The 20,160-nt window shown below is 46.3% G+C and overlaps 2 protein-coding genes across 18 annotated transcripts in view; one reads left to right on the plus strand and one right to left on the minus strand.

Moving 5' to 3' along the window:
* Window positions 1–2,626, plus strand: part of LOC143481749 (NACHT, LRR and PYD domains-containing protein 3-like) — a 40,100-nt gene extending 37,474 nt beyond the window's left edge. Inside the window, exons 8-11 of one of the 2 annotated variants that reach the window (XM_076979886.1) lie at window positions 150–326; window positions 539–715; window positions 879–1,055; window positions 1,392–2,626. In XM_076979886.1, coding sequence (XP_076836001.1) covers window positions 150–326; window positions 539–715; window positions 879–1,055; window positions 1,392–1,407 — 547 coding nt within the window. In that variant the 3' untranslated portion in view covers window positions 1,408–2,626. The remainder of the gene's footprint in view (window positions 1–149; window positions 327–538; window positions 716–878; window positions 1,056–1,391) is intronic. The other variant, XM_076979885.1, reaches the window with a different exon arrangement.
* Window positions 2,627–9,067: 6,441 nt separating this feature from the next.
* lhfpl2a (LHFPL tetraspan subfamily member 2a) overlaps window positions 9,068–20,160 on the minus strand; it is a 43,095-nt gene continuing 32,002 nt past the window's right edge. For all 16 annotated transcript variants that reach the window (XM_076980204.1, XM_076980196.1, XM_076980192.1 and 13 more), the window contains one exon: window positions 9,068–10,850. In XM_076980204.1, coding sequence (XP_076836319.1) covers window positions 10,594–10,850 — 257 coding nt within the window. In that variant the 3' untranslated portion in view covers window positions 9,068–10,593. The remainder of the gene's footprint in view (window positions 10,851–20,160) is intronic.

Below are 20,160 nucleotides of genomic sequence, written 5' to 3' on the forward strand. Positions count from 1 at the left end.
AACACACACGTGTACACACACACACATCACTGCATGTCTCACCTGATTACACACACAGAGTATGTGTTTCTGCATATGTGTGTGTGTGTGTGTGTGTGTCTGTGTGTGTGTCTGTTGAGCTTTAAGTGAGTTTTTCTTCTTCTCTACAGTCTGCCTGACTGCGGTATTACAGAGGAAGGCTGTGCTGCTTTGTCTTCAGCTCTGAGGTCAAACCCCTCATCACACCTGAGAGAGCTGAATCTGACCCACAATAAACCAGGAGGCTCAGGAGTGAAGCAGCTCTCTGCTCTACTGGAGGATCCACACTGTAAACTGGAGAAACTGGAGTGAGTTACTGACCTACTGTCTTTTTACGCATTTGCCCCCCCCTGAACACTCACACACACCCCATCACTTATGCATATACAAACACACAGACACATACAAACACATTATCACTACATGTCTGTCATGAACACCCAGTGCCTGCATGTGCGCAAGTGTGTGTGTGTGTGTGTTGATCTATAGGTGTGAGGGTTTTTTCTCCTTCTCTCTACAGTTTGTCTGTTTGCAGTATTACAGAGGAAGGTTGTGCTGTTCTGGCTTCAGCTCTGAGGTCAAACCCCTCATCATACCTGAGAGAGCTGAATCTGTACCGCAATGAACCAGGAGACTCAGGAGTGAAGCAGCTCTCTGCTCTACTGGAGGATCCACACTGTACACTGGAGAAACTGGAGTGAGTTACTGACTTACTGTCTCTTTATACACACACACACACACACACACACACACACATACACACACACATTACTGCATGCATGTCATGATACAAACAGTGCCTGTGTTTGCGCAAGTGTGTGTTGATAAGTAAGCGTGAACTTTTCTCCTTCTCTCTACAGTCTGTCTGTCTGCAACATTACAGAGGAAGGCTGTGCTGCTCTGTGTTCAGCTCTGAGGTCAAATCCCTCATCACACTTGAGAGAGCTGAATCTGGACTTCAATAAACCAGGAGACTCAGGAGTGAAGAAGCTCTCTGCTCTACTGGAGGATCCACACTGTACACTGGAGATATTACAGTGAGCTACTGACTCTTTGTACACAAACACACACAGTCAATATCTGTTCTCTCTCTCTCACACACACACACACACACACACACACACACACACGCACATTGTATTGCTTGCTCATTAGAGAGAGGTACAAATGAATTTGATTTATTTAACAATTTAATGTGGTTTCTTCTGTGTGTAATGAAACCCACAAATGCCATTGTAGAAACAACAGCAACAGAGAGAAACAGAGAAAAATCTGGTGTTTTCACTGATTGAGTTTGTGTATAGAGTCTGATATCTGACTGTGATGAGTGCGTGTTCATGTCCAATAATTCTGTCCTATTCGCTGTCTTACAGTGTCCGGTCACTATGAAGTTGACGTGATCTGACTTGGTTTTAGTCTCATATACAGAGAAGATAACCAAACACACACACACGATTGTACATGAGACTCCAATGGTTGTGTGTCAGTATGATTGTGTGAACATGAGGGCTGTGTGTCCTCCCCATATATTCCAGCATCTGGACACCAGGACACACACACACACACACACACAGGTCCTGAAACTACAACCATATGACTGTAAAAGGTTCAGAGAATCCATTCAGAAAAATCAAATGAATCATAAACATTTGTTCATAAACATCAACACTGATGTGGAAGTGGAATAAGTGGAATTATGTATCACAATGTAAAAGTGCACCAGGAACATGGAGGTGACTGTTAAACCATAATTCAAACTTTTAATAGCAGTAGTATTGACAGCAGTATATCAGTTTATAATGTTGGTGATTCCTTTGTCCACAAACTATTTCTCACTTTAAACTGACAAATGCTCGATAAAAATAGTCCAGTGCTCCAAACGCTGCCACCCACATGTTGCACAAGTCTAACCACAATGAGCCAAACTGCCCTGAGGAACAACAGCAGAACTTCACACGTCTGATTCACAGCCACAAAACTACACTTGTTAATTCTCTACATAGTCGAGATGTTCTCATTAGTTGTATTAAACATGCAGTTACTGTTGTATAAATATGTCTAGGGTTAGTAAGTCAAATTCACTGGTGACTTACTGCACTTTTCTCATTTGTTAAAATAGATCAAATGAGTTTCATATTGAAGCCTCGTGTTTGAATTTCCTACAAAGAGAATCCTTTTCAGTAAAATAGACACTTTGCTCTGCACACACGGTATGGTCGATGGCTCATGGTCTCATATTTTATTGTATTATTTTTTATCTCAGATGTGTTTTATATATGGCATGATCTGGCTGTAGCTGGCATCATGTTCTCGTTTGGCAACACCACACACTATCTGATGTATCATCTACATATTTTCCGCTGAGTTTCACCTGTTTTTCACCATCCTGTTTCCTGAATAAAGTGTGTGCTTTTCAGTGTAACTGACTGTGTCTTTCGTATTGAGATCTGGCTCCCCCCAGTGTCCTGAAGGAGAAACAAACGAACACAAACGTTCCACATTTAAATGAAGCAAATAGTGAAGCACGTGGATCGAAAGCTTAGACTACACAGACATGGGCTACATTGCTCCTCACGTCCCTGAGATCTACAACATCATCCACACCCAACATCATGATCACCTGTTATTTGGGGGCTTCTACAGGTTCCTGCCTCTTCCATTCTTCAGTGAATGAGTTCAGAGGCTGTGAGCTGACCCCCGTGGCAGAGCTGAGACACAATGTTTTATTTGGAGACTTGAAAAAGAAATTTGATTTGATAAAACGGGAAACATTTTTGGGTGTTTGGAAATATATTTCTCCATGGCGGTTTTTGTAATTATCACCTAATAAATGCACATATTACAGCAATCTCTTTCTTTTAGGAAATGCTGATATTTGCCAGCACCTGCAGTGTCTCCTAAATCTCCACTTGAATTCAAGACAGATGACTGAATGGGGGACAGTAAAGCTTAAACACTGAAGCTGATATTACAGTACTGGCTGTAGTAACTGTAGATGTTGAGGTGTGGTACTGGCTGTAGTAACTGTAGCTGATGTTGAGGTGTGGTGCTGGCTGTAGTTACTGTAGCAGATGTTGAGGTGTGGTGCTGGCTGTAGTGACTGTAGCAGATGTTGAGGTGTGGTGTTGGCTGTAGTAAGTGTAGCTGATGTTGAGGTGTGGTGACTGTAGCTGATGTTGAGATGTGGTGCTGGCTGTAGTGACTGTAGCTGATGTTGAGGTGTGGTGCTGGCTGTAGTAACTGTAGCTGATGTTGAGGTGTAGTGCTGGCTGTAGTAACTGTAGCTGATGTTGAGGTGTGGTGTTGGCTATAGTAACTAGCTGATGTTGAGGTGTGGTGTTGGCTATAGTAACTAGCTGATGTTGAGGTGTGGTGACTGTAGCAGATGTTGAGGTGCAGTGTTGGCTGTAGTGATTGTAGCAGATGTAGAGGTGTAGTGCTGGCTGTAGTGACTGTAGCTGATGTTGAGGTGTGGTGTTGGCTATAGTAACTAGCTGATGTTGAGGTGTGGTGACTGTAGCAGATGTTGAGGTGCAGTGTTGGCTGTAGTGATTGTAGCAGATGTAGAGGTGTAGTGCTGGCTGTAGTAACTGTAGCTGATGTTGAGGTGACTCCTTGCTCCTGTGCTCTAGGGCCCAGCCACATGTCTGTGTACCTACATCCCCACACTGGGACGTCCCTCTCCAGGTGGTCATTTGGGGACGGGACTCCTCAGTCTAGCTTCATAATCTACTCCCACGGCCTGGACTCACCTGCCTGGCACTTCTGGCTTGAGATAAATGAAAGACTTTATTGTCATACATTGTACAAGTACAAGGTAATAAATGTCGTTCCCTGGGGCCCAGTGTTAAAGCACCAGGAGACCAGAGCAGCCGCTGCATCTAAAACACGCCACCAGCTCCGCAGGGTGGGGGAGAAACAGAGAGAGATAAACACTGGGAGACAAAAACATATGACCAGAGATTATTCTCACAACAGGACAACAGTCTGTGTGCACGCAAAAAATCCCCATAGCACATACAAGCATTGATAACACAGACAGTGTAACGTATATGGCTGAGCAGGTGGGACGCAAATGCAGATTTTAAGGAGTTTTAATATAAATGACTAACACAAAAGATAACAACTCATACAAAGACCAAAGGTGACATGAAAGCTAACACAAAAAGACACAGAAGGAGCAAGAACCACAAAAGTCATTAACAAAAACCAGTACTCACAACTAGAATGTACAACTTACATTAACCCACAACACTAGAGCTCAAACACAGGACTTAAATACACTAACTAAAGAAGGAACCCAACAAGACACACCTGAAAGCAATAACGAGGAGCGGAGAAAAAGGCATGAAAACAGAGACATCTAGAAATATCAAAATAAAAGACAAACACAGAGAACAAAACAAAAGACATGACTGACAGGGGAGAGGCGGGACCATGTGACAGACAGTCAAACAGAGAGAGGCGTGACTCGTTCAGATGGGGAGGGGGAGCCAGAGGCCTGGCACACAGTTTTTGTGTCAAAGTTCGCGGTGGAAGGCGAGAGCCATCTCTGACAGTCTCTGTGTGGGGGAAGGAGCAGGTAACCAAGACGATGACCTTCTGTGAGAATTTTGTAAGAATGAAGAATTTAGCAAGGAGCCCATCCTTGAGCACCGGAGCACGCGAAACCCCAAGGTTACAAGTACATTACAAGTACATTACAATTCCATATGGACGTTTGGTCACCCTATCGTACTAGGAATACATTTAGCAGCTAAGTTATCATTACTGACCTGCGCGTTAGCCCCAACATGTTTTGCGTTGAGGTGGTAACGAAGGGTGAAAGTGCTCCTGTGATAACGAACTCCTTCCTACATAAAGTGCAAGTAACACTATTTTTGTTTGTACTTCCATCTGGAAGTTTCTTATATTTAAATTTCCCATCCACCAGCGTAGCCTCTTCAGTCATCTCCATCATGCTCATCTTATTGTGCGTCCATATAATCTGTATGTCTAGAACTCGTGCACTGAGAAACATTCCACGGTGCAAGTGTCTCATGCGTTAAAATGCGTTAATATTTTTAGTGCGTTAATTTTCCTGTAATTAATTAATCGAAATTAACGCGTTAAAGTCCCACCACTAATATATATATGTGATATTCTGAAAGACCTTTTGTAAATTTTTTTAAAGTTCCTAACAACAATGGAGGCGGCCTCTGGTCTCTTCACATGTTCTGTCCACAAGAGGGCGCTCTTCCTCAGTGCACATTTCTCACTGCTCCCTACTCACCAGAGGGTGCTTTTCCTACACCCTATTCACCAGAGGTCACTCATTGCCAGGGCACAGGATCCACTGTCCCTCGAGGACCCGCCTCACCTTGAGGACCTGCCTCACCTGATCTCCAGGATGGTGCCACCTCCAGCACCCCAAGGTCTTCAGGACACCCTGATAGTGGGAGGCCCGTCTACATCACAACCAACAACATTATTAGTCCTGATGATCCTGATAGGAGGAGACACTCCAGTACAGACCAACATTAATAGTCCTGATGATCCTGATAGGAGGAGACACTCCAGTACAGACCAGCATTAATAGTCCTAATGATCCTTATGGGGGGAGACACTCCAGTACAGACCAACATTAATAGTCCTGATGATCCTGACAGGAGGAGACACTCCAGTACAGACCAACATTATTAGTCCTGATGATCCTGATAGGAGGAGACACTCCAGTACAGACCAACATTAATAGTCCTGATGGTCCTGATACGAGGAGACACTCCTGTACAGACCAACATTAATAGTCCTGATGGTCCTGATAGGAGGAGACACTCCAGTACAGAACAACATTAATAGTCCTGATGATCCTGATAGGAGGAGACACTCCAGTACAGACCAACATTAATAGTCCTGATGGTCCTGATAGGAGGAGACACTCCAGTACAGACCAACATTAATAGTCCTGATGGTCCTGATAGGAGGAGACAGTCCAGTACATACCAACATTAATAGTCCTGATGATCCTGATAGGAGGAGACACTCCAGTACAGACCAACATTATTAGTCCTGATGATCCTGATAGGAGGAGACACTCACTGTCTCTGACTCCCTGTCTGGGACTCTCTGTTTCTGACAGGAACTTTATCCTTTCCTTAATGTAATATGTATTGGCATTAGTATTACCTCCATGGGGACAACCACACACTGCTACATTCTGAACACACAGCTAACAGACATCTCCCCACACTATCAAATGAACACACAGCTAACAGATATCTCCCCACACTATCAACTGAACACACAGCTAACAGACATCTCCCCACACTATCAACTGAACACACAGCTAACAGACATCTCCCCACACTATCAACTGAACACACAGCTAACAGACATCTCCCCACACTATCAACTGAACACACAGCTAACAGACAGACATCTCCCCACACTATCAACTGAACACACAGCTAACAGACATCTCCCCACACTATCAACTGAACACACAGCTAACAGACAGATATCTCCCCACACTATCAACTGAACACACAGCTAACAGACAGACATCTCCCCACACTATCAACTGAACACACAGCTAACAGACATCTCCCCACACTATCAACTGAACACACAGCTAACAGACATCTCCCCACACTATCAACTGAACACACAGCTAACAGATATCTCCCCACACTATCAACTGAACACACAGCTAACAGACATCTCCCCACACTATCAACTGAACACACAGCTAACAGACAGATATCTCCCCACACTATCAACTGAACACACAGCTAACAGACAGACATCTCCCCACACTATCAACTGAACACACAGCTAACAGACATCTCCCCACACTATCAACTGAACACACAGCTAACAGATATCTCCCCACACTATCAACTGAACACACAGCTAACAGACATCTCCCCACACTATCAACTGAACACACAGCTAACAGACATCTCCCCACACTATCAACTGAACACACAGCTAACAGACATCTCCCCACACTATCAACTGAACACACAGCTAACAGACATCTCCCCACACTATCAACTGAACACACAGCTAACAGACATCTCCCCACACTATCAACTGAACACACAGCTAACAGACATCTCCCCACACTATCAACTGAAGAACATGAGTTTTAAAAAGCAAATCCAAAAATAGTCTTGCGAAATGATTATGTATTTTTATAAAAACTGTGAAGATATCAAAATAATGAAATAATACATGACTATGCTGTCAAACCTTATATACTGTATATATATATACCGCAACCAGGGGTCAGTGTTACCCAGATAAAACATATCATGTGCCAGTCTCCTGTAGATGCCCTACCTAATCAGTTTAGTGTGCAGTTACTAGAATACAGTGGTTTAGTTGGACTGGTGTTCACTGTAACGTGGTGTTCAGTTTGGTGTGCAGTTACTTGTATACAGTGGTTTAGTTGGACTGGTGTTCACTGTAACGTGGTGTTCAGTTTGGTGTGCAGTTACTTGTATACAGTGGTTTAGTTGGACTGGTGTTCACTGTAACGTGGTGTTCAGTTCGGTGTGCAGTTACTTGTATACAGTGGTTTAGTTGGACTGGTGTTCACTGTAACGTGGTGTTCAGTTTGGTGTGCAGTTACTTGTATATGGTGGTTTAGTTGGACTGGTGTTCACTGTAAGGTGGTGTTCAGTTTAGTGTGCAGTTACTTGTATACAGTGGTTTAGTTGGACTGGTGTTCACAGTAACGTGGTGTTCAGTTTGGTGTGCAGTTACTTGTATATGGTGGTTTAGTTGGACTGGTGTTCACTGTAAGGTGGTGTTCAGTTTAGTGTGCAGTTACTTGTATACAGTGGTTTAGTTGGACTGGTGTTCACTGTAAGGTGGTGTTCAGTTTGGTGTGCAGTTACTGCTTTCGTAGGAGTGGTGTTCACTGTGATGTTCAGCTGATGTTCAACTTTGTGACGGTCATTCAGCTGAAGTTCCACAGGTGGTGCCTAACAATGACATCACTTTAATGTGGGGGTTATACTGCACTCAGTAAGCCCACTACCTCTCCTCTCCTTTCTCCTCCTCTCTTCTCCTGTCTTCTTCTCTTCCTTTTTCTCCTTTAATCTGAGCTGTTTATTTGGCTCCTGCTGCCACACACACGCGCCAACTCACTGTCCAGCTTTACCACACAGGCAGTGTTTATCTACTGTGTGTGTGTGTGTGTGTGTGTGTGTGTGTGTGTGTGTGTGTGTGTGTGTGTGTGTGACCACCACGTTGTGTCTAATCAAGGCCAGATACGTTTGTTTACCCATTCCCTTACTGAAACGTAACACACACACACACACACACACAATCAAGGCCTTCACTGGAGGTGCTGTGTGTGTGTCTGCATGGTGCTGTGGTCTTTTCTGGCTAACAAATACATGCACACCCACACAGACACACAGGAGAGCCTGACTCAAGGGGTCAAAGTTCAGTCCTGGAGCTTCATGAACTCAGGCCTGTGAACCAGATTCTGCAACTGAACCTTTGGTTCAACCCTTTACCCATTAACCCTTAGTCTACCTGTGTTCACCCCTAACACTTTAACCCTTAGTCTACCCGTGTTCACCCCTAACACTTTAACCCTTAGTCTACCTGTGTTCACCCCTAACACGTGTGTGTGTGTGTGTGTGTGTGTGTGTGTGTGTGTGTGTGTGTGTGTGTGTGTAACCCTCAATTGCTCACTTGTATAAAAATTAGATTAAAATGTAAGTCGCACTGGATAAGGGCGTCTGCCAAATGCCATAAATGTAAATGTAATGTAAATGTGTGTGTGTGTGTGTGTGTGTGTGTGTGTGTGTGTGAGAAAAAAAACTCATTAGCAGATATGTCAACAGCACTAAACCTAAACCTTAATGTGATACACTTCAGAAGAGACAGAAACTTTTGCTCTCGCAATCAAAAATCCCACCTCACCCCCATACACACACTCCCAGCCCCATACAAACACACACACACACACACACACACACACACACCATAGTCACACACACCAGGCCTGAAGGGATCCCTTCACTAGCAGTGCGGCTGCAGTACGAGGCAGAGAACAGTTGGCTTGATCAGGTTTATTTATTGGGTAGAGTGGCTGTGATGTGGCTGCTGTTTATTGTGGTAGTGGACAACTTCTCTCACACACACACACACACACACACACACACCCACACACACAAACACACACACACACGGCTCTGGTGCCAGGCTGAGTCTCTGGGTCTGTGAAAGAACAAATGGCTTCAAGGTTTCTCCTGTGGCGAGGGCGGTCCCTCACCCAGCCAAACTTCTTCTCCACCTCAGACAGAAGCTCAGGTGTGCTAGAGGAGGGGGCGGGGCTTTGAGACACCTTAGACTCACGGGACACTATTGAGATAACAGCCCTCCGTTCTGATTGGGACAAGACATCGTCCAACACATTGTTCAGTCATCCTCCAGGAACCCAGGTCTCATTACACAGATGACAAGATGAAGGTTTGATGAAGCTTCTGACCTGGGATCTTGTTTTGGTCCTTCGTGCCTGTTGAGATCATGTTTGGAGCGAAGATGACCCCAGGACAGTAAAAAAGTAGCAAACTCATGGTTGCTAATTAAATCTGCTTAGAAATTCAAGCCATTACAGGAAGAGCCGTCACTGAGGTGTAAACTGTTCCGTCCATGACGGAGGACAGACTACAATCCATCCAGAGCAAACAGCTCTCTCTGAGACAGTGGTTTCCAGTGGAGAGCAGCTCTCTCTCTCTCTCTCTCTCTCTCTCTCTCTCTCTCTCTGAGACAGTGGTTTCCAGTGGAGAGCAGCTCTCTCTCTCTCTCTCTCTCTCTCTCTCTTCTCTCTCTCTCTCTCTCTCTCTCTCTCTCTCTCTCTGAGACAGTGGTTTCTAGTGGAAAACAGCTCTCTGAGCAGCTCTGGTTCTGTGGTTTCAGCACCATGTTCTGTGTAGGGGCGCGACAGGGGTGGAGATCACTGGCCACTGCACAGACCAGCAGGACCTCAAACCATCAGCTAGCTCATACTGAGGTGGTACACTCCATCTATATTACACACTGAGATGGTACGCTCCATTTTAACACACTGAGATGGTACGCTCCATCTTAACAACACAATAGTAATTATTATGTACAGTATTTACACATGCTTATTTACAGTTTGTTTTAGTGACAGGAAGACGGTTGGTACCGACATAGGTGACCAAGGTAATAATGACAAACATTGAAACAGTAAAGGAAAAGACGTCACTGCAGAAACCTCCCACCTCCCAGAACACAACACGTGGCTGCAGTCTTAGTGGTAATACACTGGCCATGCTAGTACATGAGAGGGACTGTCTGCTGGAACAGGGTGGGGGGGAGGTGTGGATGTGCAGTCAGGGTGGGACATACTGGGGTGGAGCGAGTTACATGGCATTGGGTGGCACTGAGTGGCATTGAGTGGCACTGCGTGGCCTCTGCATCCTTCAACTCTCATATCTGACCGCAGGTCCATGACGGAGGAGCAGATATTGCTACTCCCCCTCTCTCTCTCTCTCTCCTCCATCTCTCCTCTCTCTCCCGTTCTCCCGGAGCAGGGCCGTGTGGCGCTCAGAGGAGGCAGATCAAGCTCTTGCCCTCCTCGATCTCCTCCTGCACCTTGTCGCTGGAGGTGGCGATCTCGGCCTGGGCGGAGAAGACGGCGCAGATGAAGGTGAGCACGGTGGCGCCCAGCGCCGTGTAGAAGGCCCATCCCATGGAGCACAGGCCCAGCTTGTAGGGAGAGGCGTCCTGGCCACAGTACAGCTGCACCTTCTCCGAGCCCCAGCCAGCCGGGTACAGCATCAGCCCCAGAATCAGAAACAGACCTGCAGGGAGAGAGGGGGGCAGTCATACAGTCAGACTCATCAAAACACACACAGACCACTCATCTGCACTGTCTGATTGTTTAGACACACACAGACCACCCATCTGCACTGTCTGATTGTTTAGACACACACAGACCACCCATCTGCACTGTCTGATTGTTTAGACACACATAGACCACTCATCTGCACTGTCTGATTGTTTAGACACACACAGACCACCCATCTGCATTGTCTGATTGTTTAGACACACACAGACCACCCATCTGCACTGTCTGATTGTTTAGACACACATAGAGCACTCATCTGCACTGTCTGATTGTTTAGACACACATAGAGCACTCATCTGAGGTGTCTGATTATTCAGACACACATAGAGCACTCATCTGAGGTGTCTGATTATTCAGACACACATGGAGCACTCATCTGAGGTGTCTGATTGTTTAGACACACATAGAGCACTCATCTGAGGTGTCTGATTGTTTAGACACACATAGAGCACTCATCTGAGGTGTCTGATTATTTAGACACACATAGAGCACTCATCTGAGGTGTCTGTTTAGACACACATAGAGCACTCATCTGAGGTGTCTGATTGTTTAGACACACATAGAGCACTCATCTGAGTTGTCTGATTATTTAGACACACATAGAGCACTCATCTGAGGTGTCTGATTATTTAGACACACATAGAGCACTCATCTGAGGTGTCTGATTATTTAGACACCCATAGAGCACTCATCTGAAGTGTCTGATTGGTCAAAATGCCAAACATCTGGATTGTTCAAGATGCCCACAGCACATGACTTCAGTCCTGGGGCCCCACAGCTCCATTTCCAAAGTGCTTATGACCTCGTTAAACATGCTAAAGAAGAAATGTGTGTGTGTGTGTGTGTGTGTGTGTGTGTGTGTGCGCGCGTGTGTGTGTGAGCGTGCATTTTGAAAGCAGATATGCAGCTGCGTGTCAGTCTAAGCGCATAGTTCCACTGAGTGAATGGAGACGACACTCTGGCCCAACGCCCACTCAGTCAGCGGTGCTGTGACCCTCAGGTCAACCCTTTCCCAATAACAGGAAGAGGTAGCTGGAGCTTCCCTTCAGCCACCGGCTGCCCACATCACTTCCTGCACCAGAGGATGCACAGGGGGCCACTTCCTGTGGAGTTACATTCCACTTTAACAGTCCATTGGCCCTTCACACAGACACATGCACACACACACACGCACACGCGCACACACACACACGTACATGCACACGCGCACACACACACACACACACAAAAGGTGCTCTCATCTCTTATTAAGGCATTATCAAGATATTAATGAAATATTAATACTACTAATGATAATTTCAACATATGTATAGCACCTTTCCCAAGGTAAAGAACACTTTTCATTTCAGGGGAGGGAAAGCCAGCACTTAAGAAGAAGTGAAATGTGCTGACAGGAGGAACATTCTGAGGAGAGCTTTGAAGGAGCAGAACAGTAACAAAGAGAGAGAGGGAGTTCCACAGCTGTGGAGCAGAGGCACTGGAAGACCAGGACGTTCCTAGTACTAGAAGACCAGGATGGTCCTAGTACTAGAAGACCAGGACGTTCCTAGTACTAGAAGACCAGGACGTTCCTAGTACTGGAAGACCAGGACGTTCCTAGTACTGGAAGACCAGGACGTTCCTAGTATTGGAAGACCAGGACGTTCCTAGTACTGGAAGACCAGGACGTTCCTAGTATTGGAAGACCAGGACGTTCCTAGTATTGGAAGACCAGGACGTTCCTAGTACTGGAAGACCAGGATGTTCCTAGTACTGGAAGACCAGGATGTTCCTAGTATTGGAAGACCAGGACGTTCCTAGTACTAGAAGACCAGGACGTTTCTAGTACTGGAAGACCAGGACGTTCCTAGTACTGGAAGACCAGGATGTTCCTAGTACTGGAAGACCAGGACGTTCCTAGTATTGGAAGACCAGGACGTTCCTAGTACTGGAAGACCAGGATGGTCCTAGTACTAGAAGACCAGGACGTTCCTAGTACTAGAAGACCAGGATGGTCCTAGTACTGGAAGACCAGGACGTTCCTAGTACTGGAAGACCAGGACGTTCCTAGTACTAGAAGACCAGGACGTTCCTAGTACTAGAAGACCAGGACGGTCCTAGTATTGGAAGACCAGGACGTTCCTAGTATTGGAAGACCAGGACGTTCCTAGTACTGGAAGACCAGGATGGTCCTAGTACTAGAAGACCAGGACGTTCCTAGTACTAGAAGACCAGGACGTTCCTAGTACTGGAAGACCAGGACGTTCCTAGTACTAGAAGACCAGGACGTTCCTAGTATTGGAAGACCAGGACGTTCCTAGTACTGGAAGACCAGGATGGTCCTAGTACTAGAAGACCAGGACGTTCCTAGTACTAGAAGACCAGGATGGTCCTAGTACTGGAAGACCAGGACGTTCCTAGTACTGGAAGACCAGGACGTTCCTAGTACTAGAAGACCAGGACGGTGCTAGTACTAGAAGACCAGGACGTTCCTAGCACTGGAAGACTAGGATGGTCCTAGTACTGGCAGACCAGGATGGTCCTAGTACTAGAAGACCAGGACGTTCCTAGTACTGGAAGACTAGGATGGTCCTATACTGGAAGACCAGGACTTTCAACTACTGTTATGGACGAGGAACTACTAAAGGGTTTTATCAGTGTTCAATTTCAGAATCAATTTTTGAATTTCATTTTCAGCAAACCAATGTTTTAAACAGTAAGACATGCATATCGACTGAGATGAAACAATGCCTCAGGGCTGATGTAGAGTGGTGGTTTTTTTCATTTTTGTAATGATCAGAACTGAATAGACAGAACTTTGAGGTACTCTCCTTGTAACTAAGGAAATGTCAGTGCAAATAGAATTAAGTGCAGCTTATCAGAGAGACAGGATCAACCAATCAAGGGCCACACCTGAAATATCTATAAATATTCATCAGATGAAGATATTTGGGAACCAACATTAGTGGAAAGTAGAAGGTCATCATGCTTCAGTGAGGACTCAGAACTGGAACTGTACTGGAACTCAGTACTGTCTGCAAACCGGACAATAATGGCTCATTACTACATTATTATCATTAGATCATTACTAGATTACTATTATTAGACCATCACTGGTTAGATGATAACCATCACTGGTTAGATGATGACCATCACTGGTTAGATGATAACCATCACTGGTTAGATGATGACCATCACTGGTTAGATGATGACCATCACTGGTTAGATGATGACCATCACTGGTTAGTCACTGGGCTCTGTGCTCTGCAGAGAATTGTAGATTTTCATCTCACTCTCTTTTTCCTTTCTTTCTCTCTCAGTTGAACTACATCACAGATATGTGTGCGTGTGTGTGTGTGTGTGTGTGTGTGTGCTTTCACCTCCACCCTGTCTGCACCATTCCAGAATTCACCAGGAGATGAAAAACAGAACATAGTATCAAGCTGTCTCTCACTTCCTGTCTGTCTCTCTCTCCTCTTCCTCTATCTTCAGCTTTCTTAGTGTCTCTCTCTCCCCTACTCTTCCTCTGTCTTTGTCTTTCTCTGTGTCTGTCTGTCTCTCTTTCTTTGAATAGCATATTAGATGAGGAAATGAAAACTAGGTCATAAATGTTTTCCACATGTAGCTGAAAACCTGCCTGCTAACTGAGAGGAGGAATGGTTTCAATTTAGCCTTTACCCCCTACACACACACCCCCACTAACACACACACACACACACTGTCACACACGCACACCCCCACTAACACACACACACACACACACACACACACACACACTCTCTGTCACACACACACTCTCTGTCACACACACGCATACACTCTCACAAACGCACACCCCCACTAACACACACGCATACACTCTCACAAACGCACGCTCCTACTAACACACACACATTCGCCCTCACTGACACACACAGTAACACACACACACACGCACACACACACACGCACACAGATTCGTGCGCACACACATACAAACGCAGACACAGACATAAACACACTCACATGCACACACAAGCACAGACACACACACCCTCCCTCATGTGCACTGTAATGAATTACGGATGAAACTGATGAGGGTTCATATGGACCTACAGTGTCCGGTCCCCAAGTTTCACCAAAAGCCAATCCCAGCTGTCGTCAGACATGGGGGGGCAGCCCCGCACTCAGACGTCAGTGGACTCTGTGGAAGGGAAGATGCCCCTTGCTGCCACTCAGCTGTTCAGGTTTGGCAATCTGATGACAATTTACTGAAAAACTTCACAATATGGGAAAAAGAATACACTCAATCCATATTATTATAAACCCCAGCCTACATCCTTTTTCACCCCATCAGAAGATCCTTAGTGAAAAGGGCCCTCCCCAAGATCAACATAAAGCCTTTCTGCAGCTAAAGAGCTTGTGGAGAACTTTCCGGATCATGAATCAGACTTGTAAACGCAGCTGGAGGTGTGTGAAAGACATTTGGTTACATAAGACATGATGAGCTGTCAATACGGAACCTGAGACCCACTGACTGAAAGCAGCTTGTGCAGAATTCTGTACACTTTAATCTTCACATACACATGATGTGTGTGTGTGTGTGTGTGTGTGTGTGTGTGTGTGTAAAAGAGATGAACATATTCAGAAAGTGTTTGTGCATTTGTGCCACACTGTACACTTTAATCTTCACATATACATGATGTGTGTGTGTTTGTGTGTGTGTGTGTGTGTGTGTGTGTGTGTGTGTGTGTGTGTGTGTGTGTGTGTGTGTGTGTGTGTACTGCGGAGCAAGTACAAATCTTTCCATTACTGCAGAGCACATCTGGTGTTATCAGAGACAGTGGTGCATAAAAACAAAGAGAGCACACACACATAAGGATAAGCAAGACTGAAACCTTAGAAAACTGAGAGCACACACACACTTTGGAAAGCACACACTCAAACCATCCATGATGGCTGAGACCCTACTGGACGATGTCACTCCTCTGTGAGTTTTGGCGCTGCTCTCTTCCTGTAGGGCTAGCGGGGTGAAAGGCATGATGGGACTTTCCTATGACCTTAGCAGATCCCCCACATCTAGAACTCCACAGACATCTGTGCTGGAGCAGTGGACAGGGTCTAGCAGTAACAGGGTCTAGCGGTAACAGGGTCTAGCGGTAACAGGGTCTAGCAGTAACAGGGTCTAGCAGTAACAGGGTCTAGCAGTAACAGGGTCTAGCGTTAACAGGGTCTAGCGTTAACAGGGTCTAGCGTTAAGAGGGTTTAGTGGTAACAGGGTCTAGCGGTAACGGGGTGTAGCGGTAACAGGGTCTAATAGTAACAGGGTCTAGCGGTAACAGGGTCTAGCGGTAACGGGGTCTAGCGGTAACAGGGTCTAGCTGTAACGGGGTGTAGCGGTAACAGGGTCTAGCGGTAACGGGGTCTAGCGGTAACAGGGTCTAGCGGTAACAGGGTGTAGCGGTAACGGGGTCTAGCGGTAACGGTCTAGCGGTAACAGGGTCTAGCGGTAACGGGATCTGCCATAATTGCAAATCCTCTCAGCCATGTCGGATCCTCCCTGTGCCACTATTACATGTGTCTGTGTCTATGTTGGTTCAATTTCACATAAAGATAACTAATGCGTTCAGACTGGTATGCTAACAATGACCTAGATAATCTGCACCTTGGAGCCACTCTGTATTCAGCTCAGGGTTCACCTGTGCCTTTGGCTCTGGGATGAGCTCACCGTTTAACTAATCAGCTCAGGGATCAGCTCACCAGCTCAGGGATCACGCACACACTCACACACCTACCACTAGTTAGTCAAGAGACGAAGAGAAGCCCAGATTTCTTAGATGTTGTATTACTTTTTTTCAACCAAAATAAATTGCCCCCATTTAGAGAGGGGGTGGGGGGGCAGAGAGAGAGAGAGAGAGAGAGAGAGAGAGAGAGAGAGAGAGAGAGAGAGAGAGAGAGGAGGTAAAGTAGAGTGACTATATTTTTGTTTGGGAGCGGAAGGGGGGGGGGGGGGGGGGGGGGGGTGGCGAACGTAAGTTGTCGAGCGGGGGGGGGTGGGGGGGGGTGGGTGTATGTTGAGTTGAGTATGATGAGGCTCAACTGATGAGGCTCAGGGATTCCGTGTCATACAGCGCCGTGCTCAGGGTCCTAGTGCCTGTAGAATTAATGGCCCGATTAACGTAATTTAAAAACCAGGACATTTCCACAGTTTAAAAAAATATCCCGGGACGCCCGGGACAGGACGTGAAATACGGACATGTCCCGGGAAATACGGACGTTTGGTCACCCTAAGGCAGGGGTCGGCAACCCGCGGCTCTAGAGCCGCATGCGGCTCTTTGGTGCTGCCCTAGCGGCTCCCTGGAGCTTTTTCAAAAATGTTTGAAAATGTAAAAAGATGGGGGAGAGAAATATATTTTTTGTTTTAATATAGTTTTTGTAGGAGACAAACATGACACCAACATTCCTAACGTTTTCCAATGCTGTAAGAATGTGTAGAATAAATGAAACTAAATTTCAACATTTATGTCAACGAAGATTTGCGTCGTAGCCTGCGACACACGTTTCTATTAGCAGGGCAGGATGAGGCAGGTGGCTGTTGGAAACAAACCGGCGGCGAGCTTGAAGACGTCACTCGCCAGAAAGCTCAACTTGGCTAAAGTCACAAATGGAGCGAAATTGAAACCCTCCCAACACCCGAGAAACTTGTCTATGACACATGAATGCTCTTCCTGACAATTATAGGAACATGAAGACATGCATTTGGGGTATTATCCATCTTTGGATCAACACCTGTGCGAACAGATATTTTCAAACATGAACTACATCAAATCAAAATATCGCACCCGCCTCACAGATGAGAGTTTGCAGTCCTGCGTCAAGATTAAAGTTACATCTTACATGCCCGATGTTGAGAAGCTGACCAGTGATGTCCGAAAACAGAAGTCACATTAAACGGGTTGGTTAGTGCCCAAATAAGGGGCATGTTATGCACGTTCCATATTGTTGTTTTGTCAAATCGTAAAAATAAAAATGACATCAAAAATCAGATGTATTTATCAGGGTTGCCAACTCTCATGTATTGAGTGTGAGACACACGCATTTGACTGTCTTCACACGCTCACACGCCACACATCCGATTTCTCACGCCGAAAAAAATCTAGTTTATTTACCTCTGATCCATATCTACGATTCAATGAGTTACTAGTTCGCTCTGGCGCCAACCACTGGATATCGACCGATCAGGATATAATACTTAATTTATGTCCATTATACACCCCGCCCGGTAACAATTTACGTTCACCACCCCCTCCAGGTTCAAATCTCACTCCAAGTGATCTTGAAAGTTGGCACCCCTGATTTATTGAATTTCTTTAATTTCATCAAATCAATGAAACATAATTAATTTATATTGTAATGAAGTTAAACTTGAGGCGGCATCCTACAACAGAGCAGTCACGTGGTGCGTCGTTCTCTACAGAACACACTGCAGGGAGAATAAACATTAATTATGAATGCTCATTACGTATTTGTAGCTAACTTGATCATTTTGATGGTAGGCTAATATACATACAGCATGTGTTGCCTTCATTATAAGGCTTATAGGCTTTTAATTTTTTGCGCCTCCAGACATATTTGTTTTTTGTTTTATTTGGTCCAATATGGCTCTTTCAACATTTTGGGTTGCCGACCCCTGCCCTAAGGTAAAGGTAACAGCAGATGGCAGAATAAACATCTGGAGTGTGACACTAAACTACACGCAGGACTGATGAGGAAGGTGATGAAGAGTAAAGTGTACAATAGCAAAAAGCAGATGGAATGAGGAGAGATGAAGAGTTGTGTGGTCTTCCTCTCCGTCTCCCTCTCATACACACAGTTTAATATCCAGCACTGTACAAATCCCCAATGTCCTTCTGTCCTTCACTGTGTCTGAACAATTCCCAGAACCGAACACACAGCTCAGTCCAGGAGAACAAGAGAGCTTCACACCAACCAGAGGGTTAGACACATAAACGTGACCATCTCTGTCCATCAGTCCCCTCTCCATCTCCACACACCCTCCACCACTCTACACCCTCCACCACTCTACACCACCACTCTACACCCTCCACCACCACTCTACACCCTCCACCAATCTACACCACCACTCTACACCCTCCACCAACACTCTACACCACCACCACTCTACACCCTCCACCAATCTACACCACCACTCTACACCCTCCACCACCACTCTACACCACCACCACTCTACACCCTCCACCAATCTACACCACCACCACTCTACAACACCACTCTACACCCTCCACCACTCTACACCACCACTCTACACCCTCCACCACTCTACACCACCACCACTCTACACCACCACTCTACACCACCACTCTACACCCACCACCACTCTACACTACCACTCTACACCACCACCACTCTACACCCACCACCACTCTACACCCACCACCACTCTACACCCACCACTCTACACCACCACTCTACACCACCACTCTACACCCACCACCACTCTACACCCACCACTCTACACCACCACTCTACACCACCACTCTACACCCACCACCACTCTACACTACCACTCTACACCACCACCACTCTACACCCACCACCACTCTACACCCACCACCACTCTACACCCACCACTCTACACCACCACCACTCTACACCCTCCACCACTCTACACCACCACCACTCTACACCCACCACCACTCTACACCCACCACCACTCTACACCCACCACTCTACACCACCACCACTCTACACCCTCCACCACTCTACACCACCACGACTCTACACCACCACGACTCTACACCACCACTCTACACCACCACCACTCTACACCCTCCACCACTCTACACCACCACTCTACACCACCACCACTCTCCACCACCACTCTACACCACCACCACTCTACTCCACCACCACTCTCCACCACCACTCTACACCCTCCACCACTCTACCCCCTCCACCACTCTACCCCCTCCACCACTCTACACCACCACCACTCTACACCACCACTCTACACCACCACCACTCTACACCACCACTCTACACCACCACTCTACACCACCACCACTCTACACCACCACTCTACACCACCACCACTCTACACCACCACCACTCTACACCCTCCACCACTCTACACCACCACGACTCTACACCACCACGACTCTACACCACCACTCTACACCACCACTCTACACCACCACTCTACACCCACCACCACTCTACACCACCACCACTCTACACCACCACCACTCTACACCCTCCACCACTCTACACCCACCACCACTCTA

This window comes from Brachyhypopomus gauderio, chromosome 18, assembly GCF_052324685.1.
Source record: "Brachyhypopomus gauderio isolate BG-103 chromosome 18, BGAUD_0.2, whole genome shotgun sequence".
NCBI lineage: Eukaryota > Metazoa > Chordata > Actinopteri > Gymnotiformes > Hypopomidae > Brachyhypopomus > Brachyhypopomus gauderio.